Raw genomic sequence first — 21149 nt, 5'->3', positions numbered from 1 at the left:
TGTGGTCTAACACTGGTCCCCACAAAGACTGAAGGACAGACACACAGACACAGACACAGACACAGACACACACACACATATTCATGTCTCTCACGCTTGTCTGTCTAGACATCTTTAATATTGGAAGCAGGTCCTGCTTTGTCTCCATCTCTGTGTGTGTGTTTGTGTGTGTGCTCATGTGGCAACTTAGTGAGCTGCCAAGTTTGTCTCATGCCAAACACACCCCCTCCCCTCCCCTCCGTCACGGTGACCGGTGCTTGTTGCCAGATAATTGCGTCCTTGTCATAAAAACCTCACCAGGAGCGATGACAGAGGAGGGGTAACGGCTGCCATTTCAAAGGCCTGACCTGCTCTTTCTGTTACGGTGCTTAAATATGCGGGGATGAGCCTGCGCCTCCAGCAAACTGTTTGCAGGGATGCAGTCAACAGAGCACACTGTATGGACACGTCAAGTACAATCAGTGTGATTAATGCTAAAGTTGAGGCAATTATAGGAGTTTAGAGGAATAAAGTGGATGTCAGAAATGTTTACACATCGATTCAGAGAATAAATGATTTCACTCAACTGTGCAGCAAAGTAAAAACAATAGGAATATCTTTTAAAATCCAATACTATCCACTTCTTACAACTTCTACACGACTAAAGCATGATTCATTCTGCGCTGAATCGACGCCGGACCTAGGGCGTAGCCTCAGGTGCACCTCTCCAGAAATGTAACTACAAGTTGCAGTGACGCAGACCTCCTGTCTGTCTCTGTAACCATTTCCCTCAGTGGAAACAAAGCTTTTATTTACTTTTATTTCACAGATAAGAAACAATAAATTGTGAAGACAAAGCCTCCACAAAATAGCATTTTAAGTCTTGTGCTAATAACGTTAGCATGTTATATTTGTTTGGAAAACATGTTTAGTATAAGACAGTTGTTTTGTCAGTGAACCTTGTGAGTTGTAATGGAGTTGAATTTTGTAACGTTACCTTTGTTAAATGTTGCTGTTGTCCCTGGCTTCAAAAGAGAAGAGGGAAAGTCTGCTAGCTGCTAGGCTAATTTGTACAATGTAAAATGCCATAGACTTGTGCTAAAAATATTAGCATGTTGTATTTGTGGGGAAAATTTGTCCAGCAAAAGACAAGTGTATGTCTGTGAATGCTGCGAGTTATAGTGAAGCTGATTCGTGTACTTGTGTTTGAAACTGCTGCTATTATGCCATGTTTAATGTGTGTTTAATGTGTGTTTTGATACAAATAAACTTTACAGCACTTCACAGAAACCCTGACGCCGACTAGTGTTTTGGAGGCATAACTGCACAGTGACACAGACACACCACCACACAGATAAAATAAGCTATGGCGTAGGCTCTGCATAGAGCTGACAAACAAGTATAAATCCCGTTTTACACTTTTTAAAGTCTGCTTTACAATTGAGACACATGCAGTTACCTTGAATCTGACCATTTCCATCTTGTAAGTGTAATCATTAAACATCCAAACTATTGAGCTTGTGGTGGAAAGATACAGAAATAACTCCTTGAGCTAATTTTAATAAATCAAACCCGCACGGCTCGACATTTATTGGACTTAAAACAATTAGAACTGAATAAGTATTTTCTCTTCCGCACATAAATGTGTTTCTGCTGCTAGAGGGCAGCTCAGATTATGTTTCCACTTAATGAACTCTAAAATGGATTAAAAAGGCAAATGAAATTCTGATTATGCTGTCCCTAAAAATCCTTGACAATTACGGTAAAACTGCAGAATGTAATGAATGTATATAGTCATAGATTACCGCAGCATGCACACAACACAAAGTACTTCAGATATACAGTATAGTGTGGTGCAGTGTTGCATTTGATGCAACTGTCACAGCAGAAGTGATTTTTGTGTGGATTTGTCAGCAGTGAACTTTTTGTCTCACTTTCTGACACATCCTCTGTGAACTTCTGCACTCTGGCTCAACCCCCACGATGATCTGTTAGGGAAAACAAAATCAATTGCTCTTTCTTTGTCTTCCTGTCTGAGTTACAGTCTGGAAACTAGAGTTGGTGAAGAGATGCTGGAGCTTTGAGCTGCAACAAACTAATTTGGCTCGGCTGTGAAACATCCAGGAAAGAACTTCATCCAGTATTAACAGAGGATCGATGCGGGTCTTTTGCTCCTGCAGAGATGTTTGAACTGAGTCGGTGAGCAGAAGCACGGCTCTAAATTAAACACCAGAGAGCCTTTAAAGGTCGACTTCATCTGTGGTCTCTTCCAGTTTTTCAAATGGTATCACCCACTCAGCGGTTAGCAGAAAGCGGTGACGTAGGTTGGGGCGCTGAAAATAATTATAACAAATGAAAGGAATAGTGATTTTTTGAAGTGGGGCTGTATGAGGTACTTATCCATAGTCAGTGTATTACCTACAGTAAATGGTGGTTGCCACGCTCCCAGTTTGAAGAGACAAGCAGGAGTTGACGTAGGCTTGGATATTTCTAGTTGCCTCTTTATCAGCTCTGCAAAATTTGTGCTAAATTTAGGCTCTTATGTCTATTTTGCAAGTACTGGCGGTGCTTTTTGTGTTTGGCTTTGGATGGTGGTGACGTGTGGCCTTGAGTGACTCATCTGGATGTGAAAATCAACTCACCTGTCTGTAAACTCTCCTCCTGCCTATTTTTAGCTAGCCAGGTTCTGGCTTTCAGATGCAAACATCAGTAAACATTTAGGAGAGGAAGGAGAAGATGCATCAGCTGAACTAGAGTCCTAGTGAAAGAAGGAGAGGAGCCAAGTGCTTTGCGGTGAATAAGTACTGATGTGTTGGTGGGAATGTGAGGTGCTGTACCGATCACTGCTGCCTGTGTTCAGGAGAAGCGACCTTACAGCCATCAGCCACAATCAGGACCATCGAGAAACAATGTCAGAAGACGCAAAAAGGACTAAATTATTACAGTGAAAAACTTAAAGGAGCTGATGGGATCTCGTGTCACTGGAGTTGTGCTTTGTATAATTCCATGTGACAAACAAATGATTGATGAGTAGCACCAAAACATCTGGGTAATGTATTTCTGTCAACAGGGGCAGCAGCAAAACGTATTTTTAGCCACTTAAAAAACTCGAAACCAGTGCAATATCAAGTGTACACTATATTTAGAATATTTTTAGCACATTACCTTGCCATTAGCCCTTTCCTACGGGGAACAGAGGACGTCATATTGCTCCTCAAAGCCACCAGAGTCCTTTGACAGACATAGTTACTTAACTTCGCAGAACACAGGGGTTCCCAGTCTACAGCTGCCTGGATCAGTTTGTTTGTTTTGTGTTACTGTTCAACTTTCGGATCCAAACTTACATGGCTTCCACAGCAGTGTGTGTTGGTAGCTTCTGCACCAGGTAGGGGATTAGAGGAATAAAGCTAATTTGAAAGATTGTTAGCAGATAATTCTCAAAGACGGTTGGGCGCTGTCACAAAGAAGCACTTATTTGTAGCAACGTCATCATGCACAAACCTACATTAAGTGACATGAGAAAACATTTTCAGAAGGACTTCGGAAAACGGCATTTTGATGCTAAAACATACTTCGACCAAGGTTTGAATGCTCAGATATGAATTCATAACGAAACACTACTGGGAAGTGACAAAATAATATAAAAACCTCAAAAATAAATAAATAAAATGAAATAAAAAATTGGACCTGCCTTTAAGAAAAGTAAAAGTTGATTTGTTGTTGGTTTTTACTATTTACTATATTATACTTAAAAATGTTTTGATCTTTCCAGCATTTAGTTGTGTGCTAAACGTAAGCATTTTTGAAATGTGGCCTCTTTTCCGGGAGATAATGCAAAAACAAAAATCTCTCAAGTCTAGAGGCTGATTGGTTAACTTGCGTTATTAATAAACTAATACAATCCATTCAATATTTATGCAGGTTAGAAGTCGGCTCAGTGGAGGAATGCAGACTTCTGCAGCTGCTAGTTTAGAAATTCTGAAAGCATGAAGTTGCTTTACAAATATCAAACATCAGCCCTGATGCATTAATCTCCCATCATGCCTCTCTGTCAACCTTACCTTCTGACTGATGTGGACTTGGAGGAGAACGTTCCTGTAGCTGTGGCCGTCGTTGACTTGCAGCACTGTGCCGTCCTCCGTCCCCTCTGAGCCGTCGTGAATGTACTGGATCTGCTCTCGTGACAGCTCCTCCAGCTTGAATCGACTGAGAGCCCGGTCGCCATGGACACGAGTCAGCCGACCATGGCGGGGCGGTTCAAGGACCATGACCAGGACATCGGCTGGGTTGTCGGGGTCGTCGACCTGCAGGACCGACTTGGTTATGGTTGCCAGTGCGCCACGGCCCTCCACGGGGAGAGGAGCGAGAGTCACGACCCTCGGAGGCTAGAAATGATCAAAAGAAAAAAGGAGGAGAGGTTGGGAGTGAGAACATGCTTTGATTATAATCAGACAGATACGACAGAGACAGACAGATTAGATTCAGACAGACAGACGGGCGGATCCTTCAAACACCTTGTTTTCATGGTAAAAAGCAAAGTTTCAGTGACAGTGTGAAACTTTCAAAGCCTGGCTGAGAGCACAGCAAGAGGACACAGCAATTTCTTCCAAATTGTCAGATGATGAATTTTCTCCCAGAGGGTCGGGGCGTGGGAGGCCGTGGCGTCCTGCCGTTGAGGGAGATGAAGAAGATGAAGGTGAGGTTAAGCAGGGTGCCTCATTAGGCTGCACTCAGCCATACCTGAAGCCTCACCGCGACGGGAGAAAAGCTTCATCTTGCTAACAAAGTCATTTCAGGAGCACTGGTGAGAGCAGAAGGCCTCCTATTGTGAGCAAGGGTATGACTTTATCCGGAGCTCACTATGTGTCTGTCTCCGTCTGTGTCTGTACCTCTGTGCTCGTGTAAAAGGGACCGAGGATTAGAAGTGCAGAGTGTGAATACTTCAAGGTAAAGTCATTTTCACTGGCCCTCCATACTTTGAGAAACTAATCTGAATTTAAGCAAGACTTCCTTGGTTTTTTGTTCAATATCAATTTACCTACTTCACTGAAGAGCACCTGTCGAGTCAGAGCCTTGTTTACCCAAGCAGCGCTTCCTTCCTTCTTTCTTTTTCAATAATCTGAATTTAGGTTTGTACGAATATTTGCTTTTTAAAAAGTCATTGAACTCCACTGAGTCATATCTCTGATGTCACTGTGTAGTATAAACTTGGACTCAGACATTTGAAAGTGTCCCCTGTGGTGCCAAACCCACTGAGAATCAACACAAACTCTGCAGCTGTATGCAGCTTTTACCTCATTTAGCTCATTGTTTTTGTTCTACAGCTACACCAACTGTGTGGTTGAGTCACCAAGGCTCTTATTAACCCCCAAATAAAACTGTACTCAGCTGTGTCCAGAAATCAAGCACTGATAAACCCACAGTATGGTAACAACACAGCACCAAACGACAAACCAGAGCTAAAAGACGACTGAATAATGGACTTATAATCATCTGGTGGACACAGACATGACGCCAGATTAATGGTAATGTTGCTCTGTGTCTGCAGGATGTGTAAAAAGGCAACATTCTGCTAACAGCTTGGACAAAACAGCCGCCAACAGGGTGGTTTCTCTGTGTTTGTCTTAAGCCCAGTTCAGACAAAAGATTCATGACGGGACGAAACTGTTTCAGAGCGTTGCAGAGCACAGTTGCAGCCGTGTGAATTGGCCAGTCTCAACTCGACTCAAGCTGGCTGACAGTGTCACCTGCAACTCAGCTGGTTAAATCGCCCGCAGCTGGTTTTAGAACGTAAAGCATGTCACTGGTTTCAACAGCAAATCATCCCCGCCAAGCTGTCTGCTTGGTCCTCACGGTGTGCCGGTGTCGGCTGGTGGGTCGCTGCTTCTGCTCACTGTATGTGCTTATAAATCACTTATTGGTGTTTTAATGTTTAGTATATAGTTATGATTTGTTTTATACATCTGTATGTATAGAGAATACTTGAATAGACACACTATATTAAGTTCAAACAAGTGTTGATAAGCTTTGAAACATTAAAGAAAATGTGAGAGGTACTTTTATGTCCTTCAACAACTTTTAAACATACATGATCTTTTGAGCTTAGAGTTTATGTTGATATCAGTCAATGAAAGATTCTCGTGAGATAGGAGGTGCTTTTGCATTTTCTGTGTGTCTGTGTTTGAACATCTGACACAGTAAACAACAAAGAAATACAAAAAACACAAAGCCTAAGGGCCAAAAAAATGCCTTGATGCAGTTTATTTTAATACGAATCTCAGCCAGAAGTCGTTGGCTGGGCAGCTTGGCAGCAATGGAGGAGCAGGTAGAGAGGCATGGGCTGTCCCCTGCGTAGACGCCACTCTGCTGTGGCCCTAAATCAAACCAGTTGTCAGGCAGGGAGCTCCGAGACGCTCAGCAGGGCTCGGGTCCAATTCGTTGCCCTCGACGGCTGTTGGCTGAGCTCCAGCTCTTTGCCATTACAGCAGCAGCTTAAGCAAAGGGGGGACGTATGAAACAAGCTGGCACCAGAGAGAGAAATGACTCCTGGGAAGTCATACACACACTCTCTCCGTGTCTCTTCAAACCAAAGTGACCTCTGGCTGAAGACACAAGACACAGATCTGAAACACAGCTTACAAACACAGAGGGAGCGTGTTGTTATCCAGCCCCTTGCTCGTTTTGTTCTGTTGGGGGCCGTTTGGTGACAAATTTTTAGACGTCAAAGGAATTATCTTGGAGAGACAGGCAACTGGGCCCTCGGGCACCCACCTAAACCCTGTGTCGTCACTTCAATTCGTAGGAGGAAAACAAAGGGTTTTGGATGTGCTGGCGGGGGCTGAAAGTGGGTGTGTGTGCCGCTTTTAAATCGTGCTAAGACATGCCTCCTCACTAAAGGCAACCAGCGAAATCTCCCCCGAGGCAGACGAAAACAAACACAAACACACTCAGGTAGGAGGGCTAACCTTTCATCCTCACCTCACAGGTGAGGGAGAGGTGAGGTTCATATTTAGGAGAAAGCTGTCATCACCCGTGGGGCCTGTGGGGGCTCTGCAGCACTTCAAAAAGATGAAAAAAACTACCTTTTTTTTTGGTGCTGCTTCCTGGTTGTTATTTTGTTTTGTTTTTCCTGCTGTGATCGCGCTGGATGGTATTCAGAGGCACGACGGGCAGAGTGTTTCCCAAGTCGATTCTATCACCCTGTCTGCCTGTGCGCCCCTCGGTTTGTAACAATGCCTTTTATCTGCAGCTCATGTTTGTGTGTCAAGCAGTCACACATCACACTGTAAACCTGGAACTATGGTAAAAACGCTGCACTGAGGTGTAATCATTATGGTGTTACATGCCATTTTGATCTAGATTATAGACTTCACACTCTTTTGACTTCTTAGATAACATTAGATAAGATAGAATTTTATCTTTTCCGAGGGACATTGCTGTGCAGCAGTTGCAATACAAACGGTGACACTAGAGATGCACCAGTTCATTGACCTAACATCGGTACTGGCCGATATTCACTTTGTTCACTGCCATCAGCCTATCGGCCTATAAGATGACATCCACTGATGTCAGTGGCTGACGTTTTTCAGTTGCGTCACATCAGTTTTGCGCAGGCTAAAAAGCAGGGCTTGAATCTAACAGTGTCCCTTCATCCTGGGGACAGTGGAAAACATGTCTGTTTGTCCCAGACATCTTCCCTGGGATGCCATCAGGACAAAATGACACAGTAAACTCACTACTGATGCATTAGGAGATGCACCCTGTTGTTCCCCTGGTCATGCTACATTGTGAACAAAAAAATCTGTGTTAGCTGATAGCAGTTAGCAGCCAGTGGCCGGAACTTACAGCTAACTGAAATTGGAACTGCAGAGTTACATGATGATGCGTTCAAGCTCTGTTCAGTAAAAATGAGTGTTGGGCAAAAGTAAATTATTAGTCCTCAAGGTGTGTTCAAATATAATCTTGTAAAATGTAGATTTTGGGGAGAAACTTGAATAAATACAGCAAATTTGTTGATGTTTTCACAATTATATATAATAGACAATAGAAAGGGTGTTACAATACATTGTATTTAGGAAAAAGGCTTTAGATGCAGTTATTTTTAAATGATGTTTTTCATGTGAAAGTGGCAGGGGTGGGCTGGCCATAGGGAGGTTAGGGAGTATTCCCGAACGGCCAGTCTGTTTCAGGCCGAACCGGCCGGTGGTTGGAACGTTTTTTTTACCCCATAAAACGCAGCCACGGTTGCCCGCAGCAGCCTGCCCTCGCAGCCGCAGGTGGCAGTGGCACAGAGTGGAACATCAGACTGGGTTAATCTAACATTTTGCATATGTAGGCTGACCAAACGTCCTCTTTTGCCCGGACATGTCCACTTTTCATGTCCTGCCCTGGGGGTGATGATAATGTCCGGTTTTCCGTGTGTTTGTGTGTGTGTGTGTGTTAGAGTGCGGCATGGGCAGCATATTTCTGTCCGAACCCGAACCAAGCCTGACATTATTTAATGACCAAAGCACTGAGTTCGTGTCACACAGTGGTTACAGGATATTTAACAGGCCAGGTGTGCACCGTGGGTGCTCAGCTGCAGAGAGGGAGACCTCCGTGTTTGAGACAGAAGCGGGAGGCGGGAGGTCCGAGGCTTCCAGCGAGGGGAGAGGGAGAAATAAAACAAAATAAGATAAAATAGGAAAAACCTGTCTCCCTCTTTTATTTTATTTTCAGCGTTTAATCAAGGCGGAAGCTGGTGGCGGAAGGTCCGAGGCTTCCAGCGAGGGGAGAGGTAAAAATATAACAAAATAAGATAAAATAGGAAAAACTTCTCCCTCTTTTATTTAATTTTCAGCGTTTAATCAAGGCGGAGGCTGGTGGAGGAAGGTCCGAGGCTTCCAGCGAGGGGAGAGGTAGAAACAGTCAATGTGTGTCTGTGTGTGTTATGTTCAGGTGTTGTCACGTAAATAACAGTGCCCAAGTAATAAACAGGACAGACAATAGGATTTTATTTATTTTTACACTACATTTTCACTGAAAGCTGACCGAATCCGACCCGAGCCCAAATACAATTTATAGCTACATTTTTGACCAAACCCGGCCGACCCGTCGGGACCCGTTGGGCTCGGATCGCCACACTCTAGTGTGTGTATGTGTCCCCTATTGGGGCCTATCTGAATTTCTGTCTTTGAGAGATATTATTTTGTAATATAACTGAATTTTCTATCCATACATATAAATTTTGAATATATTAAAATTATAAGGCATCTTTGAGTAAACTGTGAGTATCATTTAAGTAGGCTATGTCGTGGCCGGCCGAGTGTCCTCTTTTTTGGAAATCAAAATATGGTCATCCTATATTAAGGGGGGATACAAGCGGTTAGCAAGCACTGCCTACATGGCCCTATCATCCCAGACGGGTCGGGCTGGCCTGACAAACCCGACCAGACCCACGGGTTCAGTCCGGGTTTGGGACGAAAAAAAATGCGAATGACTCGGGCCGGGTCGGACCTCGGGCTTCCTTTTTTCCGGCAGACAATTAGGCTAATGCTGGTGTGCCGGCTGCGTCGGGTCTGGGCTTGAAAACCCACAGGGTTGGGTTGTAATTTTCAGGTCCATTGAGAACTCTAGTTTGCGTTTTTGGATGTGTTCAGGGCACACAGAACATTAAAGGTAGCCTATCAACAATGTTACACCATACCTGCATAAATCATTAATCTGCTTTATCAATTAAAAATAAAATCCATACTGGCTGACCAGAAAAACACACAAATTTCTTTATTGCAAAAGAAAACATAGCCTATTTCAGGAGAGAGTCTGTGTTCAAAGTTTAAAAGATAATATTGGAATATATGGGCTATACAGCTGTTTTCCTGTTCTGTGTCTACATTAATATATAGCCATTTTTACCAGCTCAAGAAAAATACATTAAAGTGAGTAATTCATTTACAGTGTGTGTGTGTGTGTGTGTGTGTGTGTGTGTGTGTGTGGCGCTTTTGTTATGTTGATTTTTATATTGTATTTGTGTTCTAACACTGTGAATTCTTTGCTATAACGTTTATCATTGTTGCTGTTATTGTTATTATTAGCTGACAAGGCCAGCGTCAGTCGTGGAGTTGATGCAGAGGGACAGGATAATGCTAGTCATAGGAGTGAGGAGGAGGAAGAGACAGATGAGGAGGACAGGAGAAGGAGGAGGAGGAGGAGGAGATGGAAGAGGAGGAAGAGGAGAAGGAGGAAAGTGGAGCGGGAAGCACCAAAAAAAACAGTGCCAGGTACAGGTGCAGTGTGCAGGACTGGGTTGGCAATAGGTCTTTGCATAGAATTATATTATATTCAATACACTCTACTGACTGACTAATCTGTGTGTGTTGTGTTTAATATCATTAGATTGTTTTTATACTGCAAATAAAGTATTCGTGTTAAAATTACGGTTCCACTTGTGTCCGTCATGCGATCGGAAAAAAGGCTTCTCCAAATCAAGCTCCCGGGCTGAATTTCAACCCTAGCCTGCCCCTGGAAAAAAGATTATATTTAAGGTTGTTTCATAAATTTGCATGATTGAATTCGTGCTCATTCAAAGATGATGTAATAAAGTGCTGAATGACCTTAAAACAGTTCACTTATTTTCTATAATAAAGATTTCTTTGTTTCCCCGCTGCAAAAGGGAGGAATGACAACAAAAACAAAATGAACAAAAACAACAAAAAAACATGGGTATCAAACAAAGTGTTTGACACCAATGAAAAAAGCCGTCCTTTCACCGTCCTGCTGGTTGCCGTTATTGTTTAACGGCACCTGGTGGCATCAGGGGGAAACGTGGCGGGACAACAGCGAAAGTTAAGGGAGCAAAAAGCCTCAGTTGTGGTGGATGAGTCCAACAACCACCGACTTTCAACTGGTCGACTGGTGTTCGCCTCCTGAAAGATTGTAAAGCTAAACCCAGTTCTTTTTTTCCTTAACCCAACTATTTGCATGTGTTGGCTAAATGTGAGCACGTATGTATGTTGTTGAAGGAAAAAAAACGTCAATTTGCAGTATTAGTAGTAGGATTAGGACGTAGTGCTTTTATTTTGATAGAGACTGTATGCAAACTGTACATTTCCTCCAAAGATGGAAGTGTATATTGAAAACAGACGATGCATATAACAGGCAAAAATTGACACGGCGTCCCAGAGCGTCAACAACCAACACACCCAGGGTACCTTGGACATCCATGGGCAAACATCAATATTTGACGAGGTCGGAGTGAGAATGTGTTGGATATCAGCCCAGAATTTCACAATAAGTGCATCCCCAGTTTTAAATGCCATTTTGTTCAGGACTTCACACTTAACACTCCTAGTTTTACTGCTACATATCTTTTTTATTCTTAAAAAAAAAAACAGGTAAGGTGTCACAGTACTGATTGACAGCTGAGGGCACTGCAGAGAGCTCGCAGCAAAGAGAGCAAAGATATCACCAGAGCAAAGCAAACGTCTCAGAAGCTTAAAGGTTGCCACTTTAAGATGAAAATGTAAACTACAAAAAGTGCTGTGTGCTTTGTGTGTGTGTGTGTGAGACCACCTCTGTAGAAATGCCATTAGTAGACACTGGACTCTTAGAAACTTTTCTCAAAAGAGGCAGCCACTCCTGTCAGAGGGGGGAAAGGCTATCTGCAGCTCAGATCATTCATTCCTGAGGCTATTACATTCTGAGGTGCCTGCTGGCTGGGGATCTGATGGGGATTTCAATCAACAATTTATCTGGGTTTTTTCAACCTTATTTATACATGGAGGGGCTGCAGAAGCACAAATGGTCTTTTTCTCCATGCCATCCTGCTCTACAGTCAACCATTCAACAGTGCCTTTTGCATTTAGGGAGAATATACAATGTAGTTTGTTTGTGTCACTTCTGGCTGGTACAAACTGTACAGTGTGTGCGCTCGTACTCATTTAGACAGAGCTGAGTGTACACCTGCCTCCCTACCCACGGTATGTTTTGTCCTGATGATGAAAATAAGGTTTGAATGGTTTCTTTCACAGCGAGTCAAACCTTGACTGTCTGTTCGACTTTCTGTAAAACAAATGAATAAATACTAAAAAGATCTATATTTTCAAAGGAAGGCCGAGGTGAATTCATGGGAATCTGTCCTTGTAACAGTAGTGTAAACAAAAACAACACTGAGTTACATCAGTGTTTGTGGTGCTTTTGATGTGGAGAGAGACTCTGTGGCAGTGCATTTCTCTTTGTGACGTTTGCGGCTGCATTTTCTTGGAGGGGAGAAGTTCAAAGATTGAAGAACAGCGCAGAGGGTTGATGTTTGCTGTCAGAATTGTCTGTAAATTGAATAGACTTGGAGACAATGGAGATGTAGCCCTTCGAACAAAAGACAAGATCAATGTCTCATCTCGGAGAACACAACAACTCCTCCTACTGTTTGTTAAGACTACATAGTTCCTTCAAAAGGACCAGAGTGACTCATGTGGCTGTTTTCTGATCTGCCATCTTAATACATAGGGTTTCATTTGGTTAAAGAGAACTCAACGACTTGGTTGAAGAAGAATTTCACTGCTGGAGAGATGTCCTTTCATAAAACTGGGCTGTCTATGCAGTAGAAAGAGGCAGATACTTTTGTAACTGGTGCTACAAGACCAAAGAAAATAGAGAAGAAAGGGCTGCGGCATTTGCTTTAGCTCAAGAGGTAGAAAACCTACATCTACCAGGATGCACTGCGCCTCACTGAACTGATAAATGCTCCTGCTGGTGGGTGACATAATGCAAAATGCACATCTGAAAACAATATGCGAGGGTTACTTTTAAATGTATTCCACTACAGATTACTAAATACACACCCTAAACTGTCATTTGTACGATATTCCATTACTCAAAGTAACATATTCCAGATACTTTGGATTCTTTTGTAACAAAAGTTTTGTTGTTGTCCTGCTGCGTTTCCACCTGACGCCACCAAACCGTGACAGCAACCGGCCGGGTATCATGCCGATGTGAAAGGTCAGCCTTATTTATCGGTGTCTGACGCCGGAAGTCACTGGCCAAGCGCTGATTTTTGATGACTATGGAGCAGTGGCGGCGGCTGGTCTTTCAAACAGGGGAAGCTCACTTTAAGTTTACATCATAAAATGTGTCATATTGTAGCGAGGCAGGAACATTTAATTGAAGCTATTTTTCAACCACACTCATGCCATAGAACCACAGCAACACACACCTCAAAGATTTTCAAATGGGTTTACAAACGGTAAAAATGAGCTATATGGCATATGGAAATAAGGAACTCCAGATGGCACTCTGTCAGAAGACTCCACTCGCAAATATCCGCATGGGACTGAGCTCGAAATGCGAAGCGCTGTCAATCACAAAGGGGTTCAGCCTTTTAGACAATTCCTCCAATCATCATGCAGACACCGAGCATCCTCTCCTGCCTACCGCTCCATTAGGTCCCAGGGAATCTGAGCCTCCCTGGAAGTGACAATTTTGCCGCATTTATCCAATGAGCGTCTCGCTTTACTGCATGAAAAACACCTGCTCAGCGCTGTCTCATAGGAATGCTTGGAGGCTCTGCATCCACCGTGCTGACACGAGAATGTGACAGGGAGGTCGCGTTTGAAAACTGGTGATTAACAGCTGACGTTTGAACATCATAGTCATGACGTTAAACGCATCCTAGCGCACGTTTAATGCAATGTAAATTCTTATTGTAATGTAAATTCAATAGTGCATGTTTGATCATTTCTTATATGAAATTTTAGGGGAAGTTCAGCCTCCCTTGTTGTCTCAGAGCAATCGCCCCTGCTATGGAGTGAGACCAGGTTTGATAGAAAGTACACACCCATCTTTTAAGTGGTTACATCTCCAGTCTAGCACACAGCTGATAGGTAACCTATGAGGTTTGTTTACATGATGTAACAAAAGTGCACATTTAACAGATTCAGTGTGGAGAGGGAGCGACGCTTGCTTGTGGTTAGGACACAGTGTTTAATCATACTTTATGTCTTTCAAATGAGACAAGAAAAGGTGACCTAATAATATGATTCACACACTGTAATGAATTTCATGCATGGTAAAAATTAGGGGTGACCCCGAAAAGTCGATGATTCGGTGATTCGATTCGGAGAAGTCTGATTCGACTGCCAGTCTCACCGTTGAATCGTTGCAAAATGTGGTTATGAAACAAGACCGTACCATTCTGACTATATGGGGGTGCTCACTGCTGCTGAACATCTTGATTTGACAAAGAATGTATTTGTTTTCTAGTAATTCATGTATTCATATATAGCCTATTTTGATACAAACATCAGCCTAATTTCTGTTAATAAAAAACTGAAAATGACACGTGTTTAATCAGTAGGCATAATCATTACTACGCATGAATAAATCACCCAGTTGCTCGATCCAAATAAGCTGAGGTGAGTGAGTGTGCTGCAGGACCATCAGAGCAGCATCGAGGCCTACGGTGATTTACGGTGGCGGAGCGCATAAACAAACACTTTGGAGGAGGTATGTGCTCTCAAATCAAACTTTTTTGAAGGATTATTCGTTTACCTGAAGTGTCTTGAAATGAATTTCACCGCTGATTGTTTTCTTGATAGACTCTGATTTTTTATTTGGCTACTTTTTTTCCGACGTGGCCAAACAATTGAGAGCGGTGACGCATGGTCCGTGTGGATGAACTTGTATGAACCTGAGTTGATTAATGAAGTAACTTGAAGTCAGAAAGAAGGAAAACTGTTTCTAAACCTTTTGATGATGTTTTTGGATGTTTATTTGTGAATGAAATGGCAAGTTCTGACGAGTCAGACAGGACTCCTGTTAAAGACATGGATGAGGCTGCAGCGCGTCTGCGCTCATCTAGAGCATCATACCTTGATGAAGTGAAAGGAATAAAGATAAAGATAAAATGATAACTCTTTTACTTTTATTATTATTATCTTATTATGCCAACTGAAGAATTAAATTTGTTTATTTGGGTGTTTTAGCTCTTTTCTCTGGAGCAGAAACTGACGCAAATGAGCTCATTAATCAATGAGGGGGAAAACAACATGATTCGATGATTAGTAGGCTAAAGGAAAAATCTGTCAAATCAGATTCGACTATGAAAATTCTTAGTCAGGGACACCCCTAGTAAAAATATTGTTTTTCCTGGGAACTAATCCTTTTAATGCACATGTAATGTGTGTATGGAAACATACAAATGTAAATGTGTAGTATTATGTAAATACTTGGTCTAATATTACAATAATGGAGCATCATCATGTCATCAGAGCAAAATTTAGCCCCAAACTGGCGGTTACTTACCAAATGAAATCATAAAAAAGCATATATGTTAATTATTATTACTCAATTATTATAACGAGGAGCTGTCCTGTTTGTCTGTGTCAATGTTTTAGTCTAGTCCTGTTATTTTGAACATAAGTTATTCAAGCTTTAAACAAAAAACAAGTCTAGTTGTTTTTGTGGTGAGGACGGTCTTATTCTTTTTTTTATTTTCTATTTCTATTCAGTTTTACTTCTATTTCATGCTGTTTTAATCTTCCAAAGCCTGTATTTATGTCTGTTTTTAAGTTTGTTGCCTTATTTCTTTTGTAAAAGCAATTTATGGTGTTCTTCTGTGAGTCTAGTCTATTTGCACATGCACAAGGATATTAAAGAAAGAAGAAGATGAAGAAGAAGGAAAAAAAAAACCATCTCCCCTATTAAATATAAACAGTCATGCTTGATAAAGAAAAAAGATAAAAACAAACACTGCATAATTCATCAAAGTTTCAAGACCAAGCAGTAATATAGATTTGTAGAAGTGTACAATATTAGAAGTTTATGTTCACAAAATGAGATGCATCATAATGAAATACATGAAGTGTTACAAATTGTTGCTAATTCAAGTCCTTTTGGGATGTTTATTCAACAACGAAAATGTAAGTGTTCATTCCTGAACGATGCTTTATGAATAAAGACAGAAGTTGTTGACAAATTGTGGGACAAATTCTCGCACTAATGTTAAAGTCTCATGGATTGTTTGCATAAAAAAGGCTGCTGTTAAATAATAATATGAGTTTAATCGTAATAAATAGTGACACTAGCAGGAAACTTGTGGCCTAAAATGGCCGACCAACTGTCAGTCAAAACGCAGTCACAGACGTTGAGTTATTATGTGCATAAATTACTGCTCTTTCCTTATCAGCTGCTTCTGTTAATACTGTCTGAGAAAGTTGAGCTAATCAAGTGATAGTGTAATTGAGCAGTCCCCCCCAACACACCCAAACACCGACGCTCCACTCAATCACCATCTGCACGCAGCACTCTGAGCTCTGCGCCTGCAACACTCATTTACTTAAATTTAAGAAAGCAGTCACGTATGGCAATAAAGTGGATTTTGTTACTACAGAGACCTTAAAAAATAAAACTGTTGCAATGTTTGCTAAACACTGACAGGAATTAAGAAGCCGCTCTGAGTCAAGAGACGTTTCCTCACCCCCACAGACTGTATCAATTTTCCCATCTGTTTATTTCAGTTTTAGAAATTAACTTTAATTAAAGTATTTACACTTATATACTTAACTATACCAAAGCTACTTCCTAAAACAAGACATTTTTGATGAAAGTCTGCGTGTAGTGACAGATATGGATGATTTAGTTTTTCCTAATAAAAGACAAATGAAACATTTTCCACTCAGGTAATTTCATCGTAACTTCAATTTGTTCCACATGTTTTCAGCTCTGCTATTTTCCATCAGCCGTCTGTCACTTTGTCCCCTATGTAAGTCTTTACGGCACACACACACACACACACACACACACACACACACACACACACGGAGCAGAGTAACACAGCTATCACACTAACCCATCAACAAATCTCACAGAGAGACGGAGAGCCTTTGATCCCTCGCTCCTTATTTTTTTCCATATTGGGCCCATAATCAGAGGTCAGCTTGACTGACCAATCACAGCCCTTGCGTCCGTCCGTGGGACTGAGTCTCAAAACAGTGAGAGATGCAGATCAGCCGGGATGATGCAGCAAAATGAGATACGGCTATACTCTAAAAAGGATCCGATCTACCAGATTAACTTTGGCTGCTTGTTGTCCACAGTGACTGTAAAGCTGCTGTATCTCATATGCTATGTACGTATATATAATGGATGTCTGTTGGATACCAAGGTGGCGCTACAGGAAGTTCTCAGCTGAGTGTTTTTCTGTGTTGTTAAAAAAAAAGGATGGGATATATTGTGAACCACTATTGAAGGAACACGATTATTTATGGGATCACTGTAGCAAACTGATCATGTAGCCAGTTAAATATGTTGTTTTATTGTAAACCACAGTATCTATTTGTTCTGTGCTCCATTTACTTATTACATCTGTCCAAAACAGTGGCGGCTGCTGGTCTTTCAAACAGGGGAAGCTCACTTTAAGTTTACATCATAAAATGTGTCATATTGTAGCGAGGCAGTAACTTATAAAAGGAACATTTAATTGAAGCCGTTTTTCAACCACACTCATGCCATAGAACCACAGCAACACACAGCTCAAAGATTTTCAGATGGGTTTACAAACGGTAAAAATGAGCTATATGGCTTATGGAAATAAGGAACTCCGGACGGCACTCTGTCAGAAGACTCCACTCGCAAATATCTGCATGGGACTGAGCTCGAAATGCGAAAATGGGTTCAGCCTTTTAGACAATTCCTCCAATCATCATGCAGACACCGAGCGTCCTCTCCCGCCTACCGCTCCATTAGGTCCCAAGGAAGCTGAGCCTCCCTGGAAGTAACAATTTTATCGCATTTATCCAATGACCGTCAGCGCTGTCTCATAGGAATGCTTGGAGGCTCCGCGTCCACTGTGCTGACACAAGAATGTATGACAGGGAGGTCGCGTTTGAAAACTGGTGATAAACAGATGATGTTTGAACATCATAGTCATGATGTGAAACGCATCCTAGCGCACGTTTAATGCAATGTAAATTCTAAATTCAATAGTGCATGTTTGACCATTTTTTCTATGAAATTTTAGGGGAAGTTCAGCCTCCCTTGTTGTCTCAGAGCAATCGCTCCTGGTCAAAAACTCCATAAAGATTAAACATTATTTACTCAGGAGTCAAAAAATTTAAAGGTCCTGTGTGTAACATTTAGAGGGATTTCGTGGTATCCAGCGGTGAGGGCTGAAACCAGCTGAAACTTCTCTCGGTTAGAATTCCTTCAATGTTCATCGCTCAGTAGGTTTTTACCAGGAGCCGAATTATCCACAGAGGTCTCCTCCTCTCCAAAACAAACAGGCCAGGTGATTTAAACTGGTAAAAAAAAACACTGAATTAAGTAGTTTGACATGGCAAATGGTCCAATATAGGGTGCCAGTCCTGATCCACAGAAATTGCCAAGTTGCACTGCCATGTTTCTACAGTAGCCCAGAACAGACAAGTCAAACAATGGTACTAGAAACAACTCATTCTTATTTTCAGGTGATTGTACACTAATGAAAACACACTTATTATATTATATACCATTTCTGCCACTGTGTTCACCTAAATCCTACACACTGGACCTTTAACATGTCAAACAAAGATACGAGAAAATTTTGTAGTTTGCTTGACAGTCAAATGGGCCAAAGACATGTATTCATAGTCATTTAGACATACCAGAAAAAATATAAATTAAATGCTAAATGTTATTTGTTTTACTTTGTCTGTAGAAAGTGAACTGGTGTCCTTTTTTCTGCCGCTCCTCTGCTGGCTGTGTCACTTTATCCATCATTTATTGGCTTGACAAGAGGAGAGAAACTTCAAAAATCAATCCAAGAACATGACCCTGTGACCTTAAAGCTCAACATTATACAGCAACTTGCTTTGCCCTGGGGCCAATTTTGCCGAACGACAGCAGGCTGTGGGCCAGTTGCAGAAGCCCCGCACAGGTCAGGTGTACACAAGGGCGAAGACATTCAGGGCTTTGCTCAGACCTCTGTCGGAGATTCGGGCATCCTCCCCTGGCACCTTTTTTTGATAAACAAGCTCTATGTTGATGCTGTATATGCACTCTGGCACCTTATTACATCCAAAGTACAAAAAAAAATCCCAGTGTGAATCAATTTTAATTGTGAATTAGAAAATGGTTTCCAGGCCACTCGGCACCCGATCGAGGGCCAAATTTGGCCTGCGGGCCATAAACTGAGCATCATTTGTAAACAGTATAAAGTTGTTAGAAACTGAAAATAGAGCGCTGTGTGTCTGAACTGTTCATGTTTCTCTCCGAGGCAAACTTTCTCGACAAGGACACAAGTATCGACCTGGCATTTTAACCTCAAGGTACAGACTGAGACAGCCTATTGTTCCACAGTAAACTAAATTTGGAAACCAATGTTCCCCGGCAGACTATTCTTCTCTTTTACCTGTAATGTTACTGAATTGACCTGCACAGCTATCTTTATTAGATATATCTATTTGTAGCTAATTTTCTGCTGGGAGAATATGATGACTTACAGTCTCTGGGTGCAGCTTTTTATGGCATTTTTAAGACAGTTTATTTCTCTCGAGCCTTTTGTGGGAAAAAAGATGCAGTCATTGAGATATAGGAGAGCTAAAGAAAGTGTCTGTGTTATTATACGGTACCTGCACTGACACGGCTTGAACTTGAATCGTTCCTGGTTGGGAGAACAGCTGGGGGTCGGCCACACGCAAGGTGAACTCACCAGTCCTACAGAAAGAGAGACAGAAGAGAAAGAGGGAGGGAGATATTGTTCAATCGTTTGAAAGCACACACTCTCGAAAAAAAACTTTGGATTTCAAAGGTTAAAGTTTGTTCTCTCCCTTTGAATGAACATGACCTAGAAACAGCCTCCAGCTGGCCCTGGAGGTTTCTGGGTAAATGAGTCCTGTGGGGCTCACCTAGCGTGTACTCATTAGACCTAATCACCTCAGTGCTATCTAGGTGAGTGGCAGACAGTAACCTCACACACACACACACACACCAGCCCACCTGCTCACACACAGACACATTTTATCATCAACAACGTCTTCTCTCACCGTGCCACCTCAGCATCATCAAAGACAAGGCTTATTACCCACAAGTCCCTGGGGCTGGGGCTGGGGCTGGGACACAGCCAACTGCGGCTGAAGACTAATGACTGAGCAGGCTGTTGGTTTAGGGACGACTGAGAGGGAATTATGGTGACAAGCTGAAGCGAACAAAGTGTTACATGAAGGTACTACAGTGACATTTTCAAAAATCATAATCTCACTTTCTGTGGTGTGGAGAAAGATAAAGTTGCAACACACATCCCTCTCAGAGCTACACTATGTTTACTATTTTACATATTAAACTATGATGGCGATCTTTACCCAACCTGTATTAAAGGGTCTGTTATCTCACATTAAAAATACCACAGCATACTGTAGCTGACATGTGCAGATAGATGGATAGCTGTGGGATTCATAAATCAAAAATGCTGCTTTTGAAAACAGTCTTAGTTTTAGTGAGTTGTGCAAACCTCCTTAAAGTAAAGTGAACTCCTTTCGTGCCCTGAAGCAATAGCTAGCAGGCAGATACCCTGTGAAATTTATCCTCAGTGTCAGACAGCGGTGGATGAAGTACTCAGATGTTGTACTTAGGTAAAAGTGGCAGTACCACAGTGCAGAAATACTCTCACAAATAAAAGGGCGTCAAAGAGGCATCACAATATATTTAAAGTACTAAAAGTTATTGTGCAGAGTGGCCCCTCTTCAGAATGATAACATGGTGGTTCCAGTGCAGTTTGTTTGTGGTGTGAAAGAAAAACCAACCAACCACAGGGTCTTATGATAGCAGATACCTGATTAATGGCCATCACTATGTAAATTATCATATTTATGCTGATGACACACAATTGTATGTCTGTATCGCTGACAACTCTAGTTCGTTTGTCCCATAAGTGTGGTGTGCTGGGGCAGGTGTGAACACAGCAATTGCACTCGGGTGTGCTCCTTGTTGAAGAGGTGGTCTTGGTCCTGTTACAAACACATTCTGGTGTGGTTCCTTTGTGGTGAGAACGTATTCCCACCTCGATCCAAACCAAATGCAAGGTTGAATAAGCATGAGCATGTTACAGTCCTGGAGGATTATTAATGTGCACCTCCTCCTGTACTGCCTTAATATGCACATTCAGCACATCCAATGCATCAAAACATTGTTTTCTAGTTGGAGCCGCGCCTCGTTTTCAA

The 21149-nt window shown here is 42.0% G+C and overlaps 1 protein-coding gene across 1 annotated transcript in view; it reads right to left on the bottom strand.

Annotated features, from left to right (window-relative positions):
* fras1 (Fraser extracellular matrix complex subunit 1) overlaps positions 1 to 21149 on the bottom strand; it is a 411473-nt gene that overhangs the window by 107487 nt on the left and 282837 nt on the right. Inside the window, exons 27-28 of the mRNA XM_078170455.1 lie at positions 19563 to 19647; positions 4041 to 4364 (exon numbers count right to left, since the gene is read on the bottom strand). Coding sequence (XP_078026581.1) covers positions 4041 to 4364; positions 19563 to 19647 — 409 coding nt within the window. The remainder of the gene's footprint in view (positions 1 to 4040; positions 4365 to 19562; positions 19648 to 21149) is intronic.

The sequence above is a fragment of the Epinephelus lanceolatus genome, chromosome 9 (genome assembly GCF_041903045.1).
Source record: "Epinephelus lanceolatus isolate andai-2023 chromosome 9, ASM4190304v1, whole genome shotgun sequence".
Lineage (NCBI taxonomy): Eukaryota > Metazoa > Chordata > Actinopteri > Perciformes > Serranidae > Epinephelus > Epinephelus lanceolatus.
The sequence above is the reverse complement of the archived record's forward strand: the minus strand, read 5'-3'. Positions and strand labels throughout refer to the sequence as shown.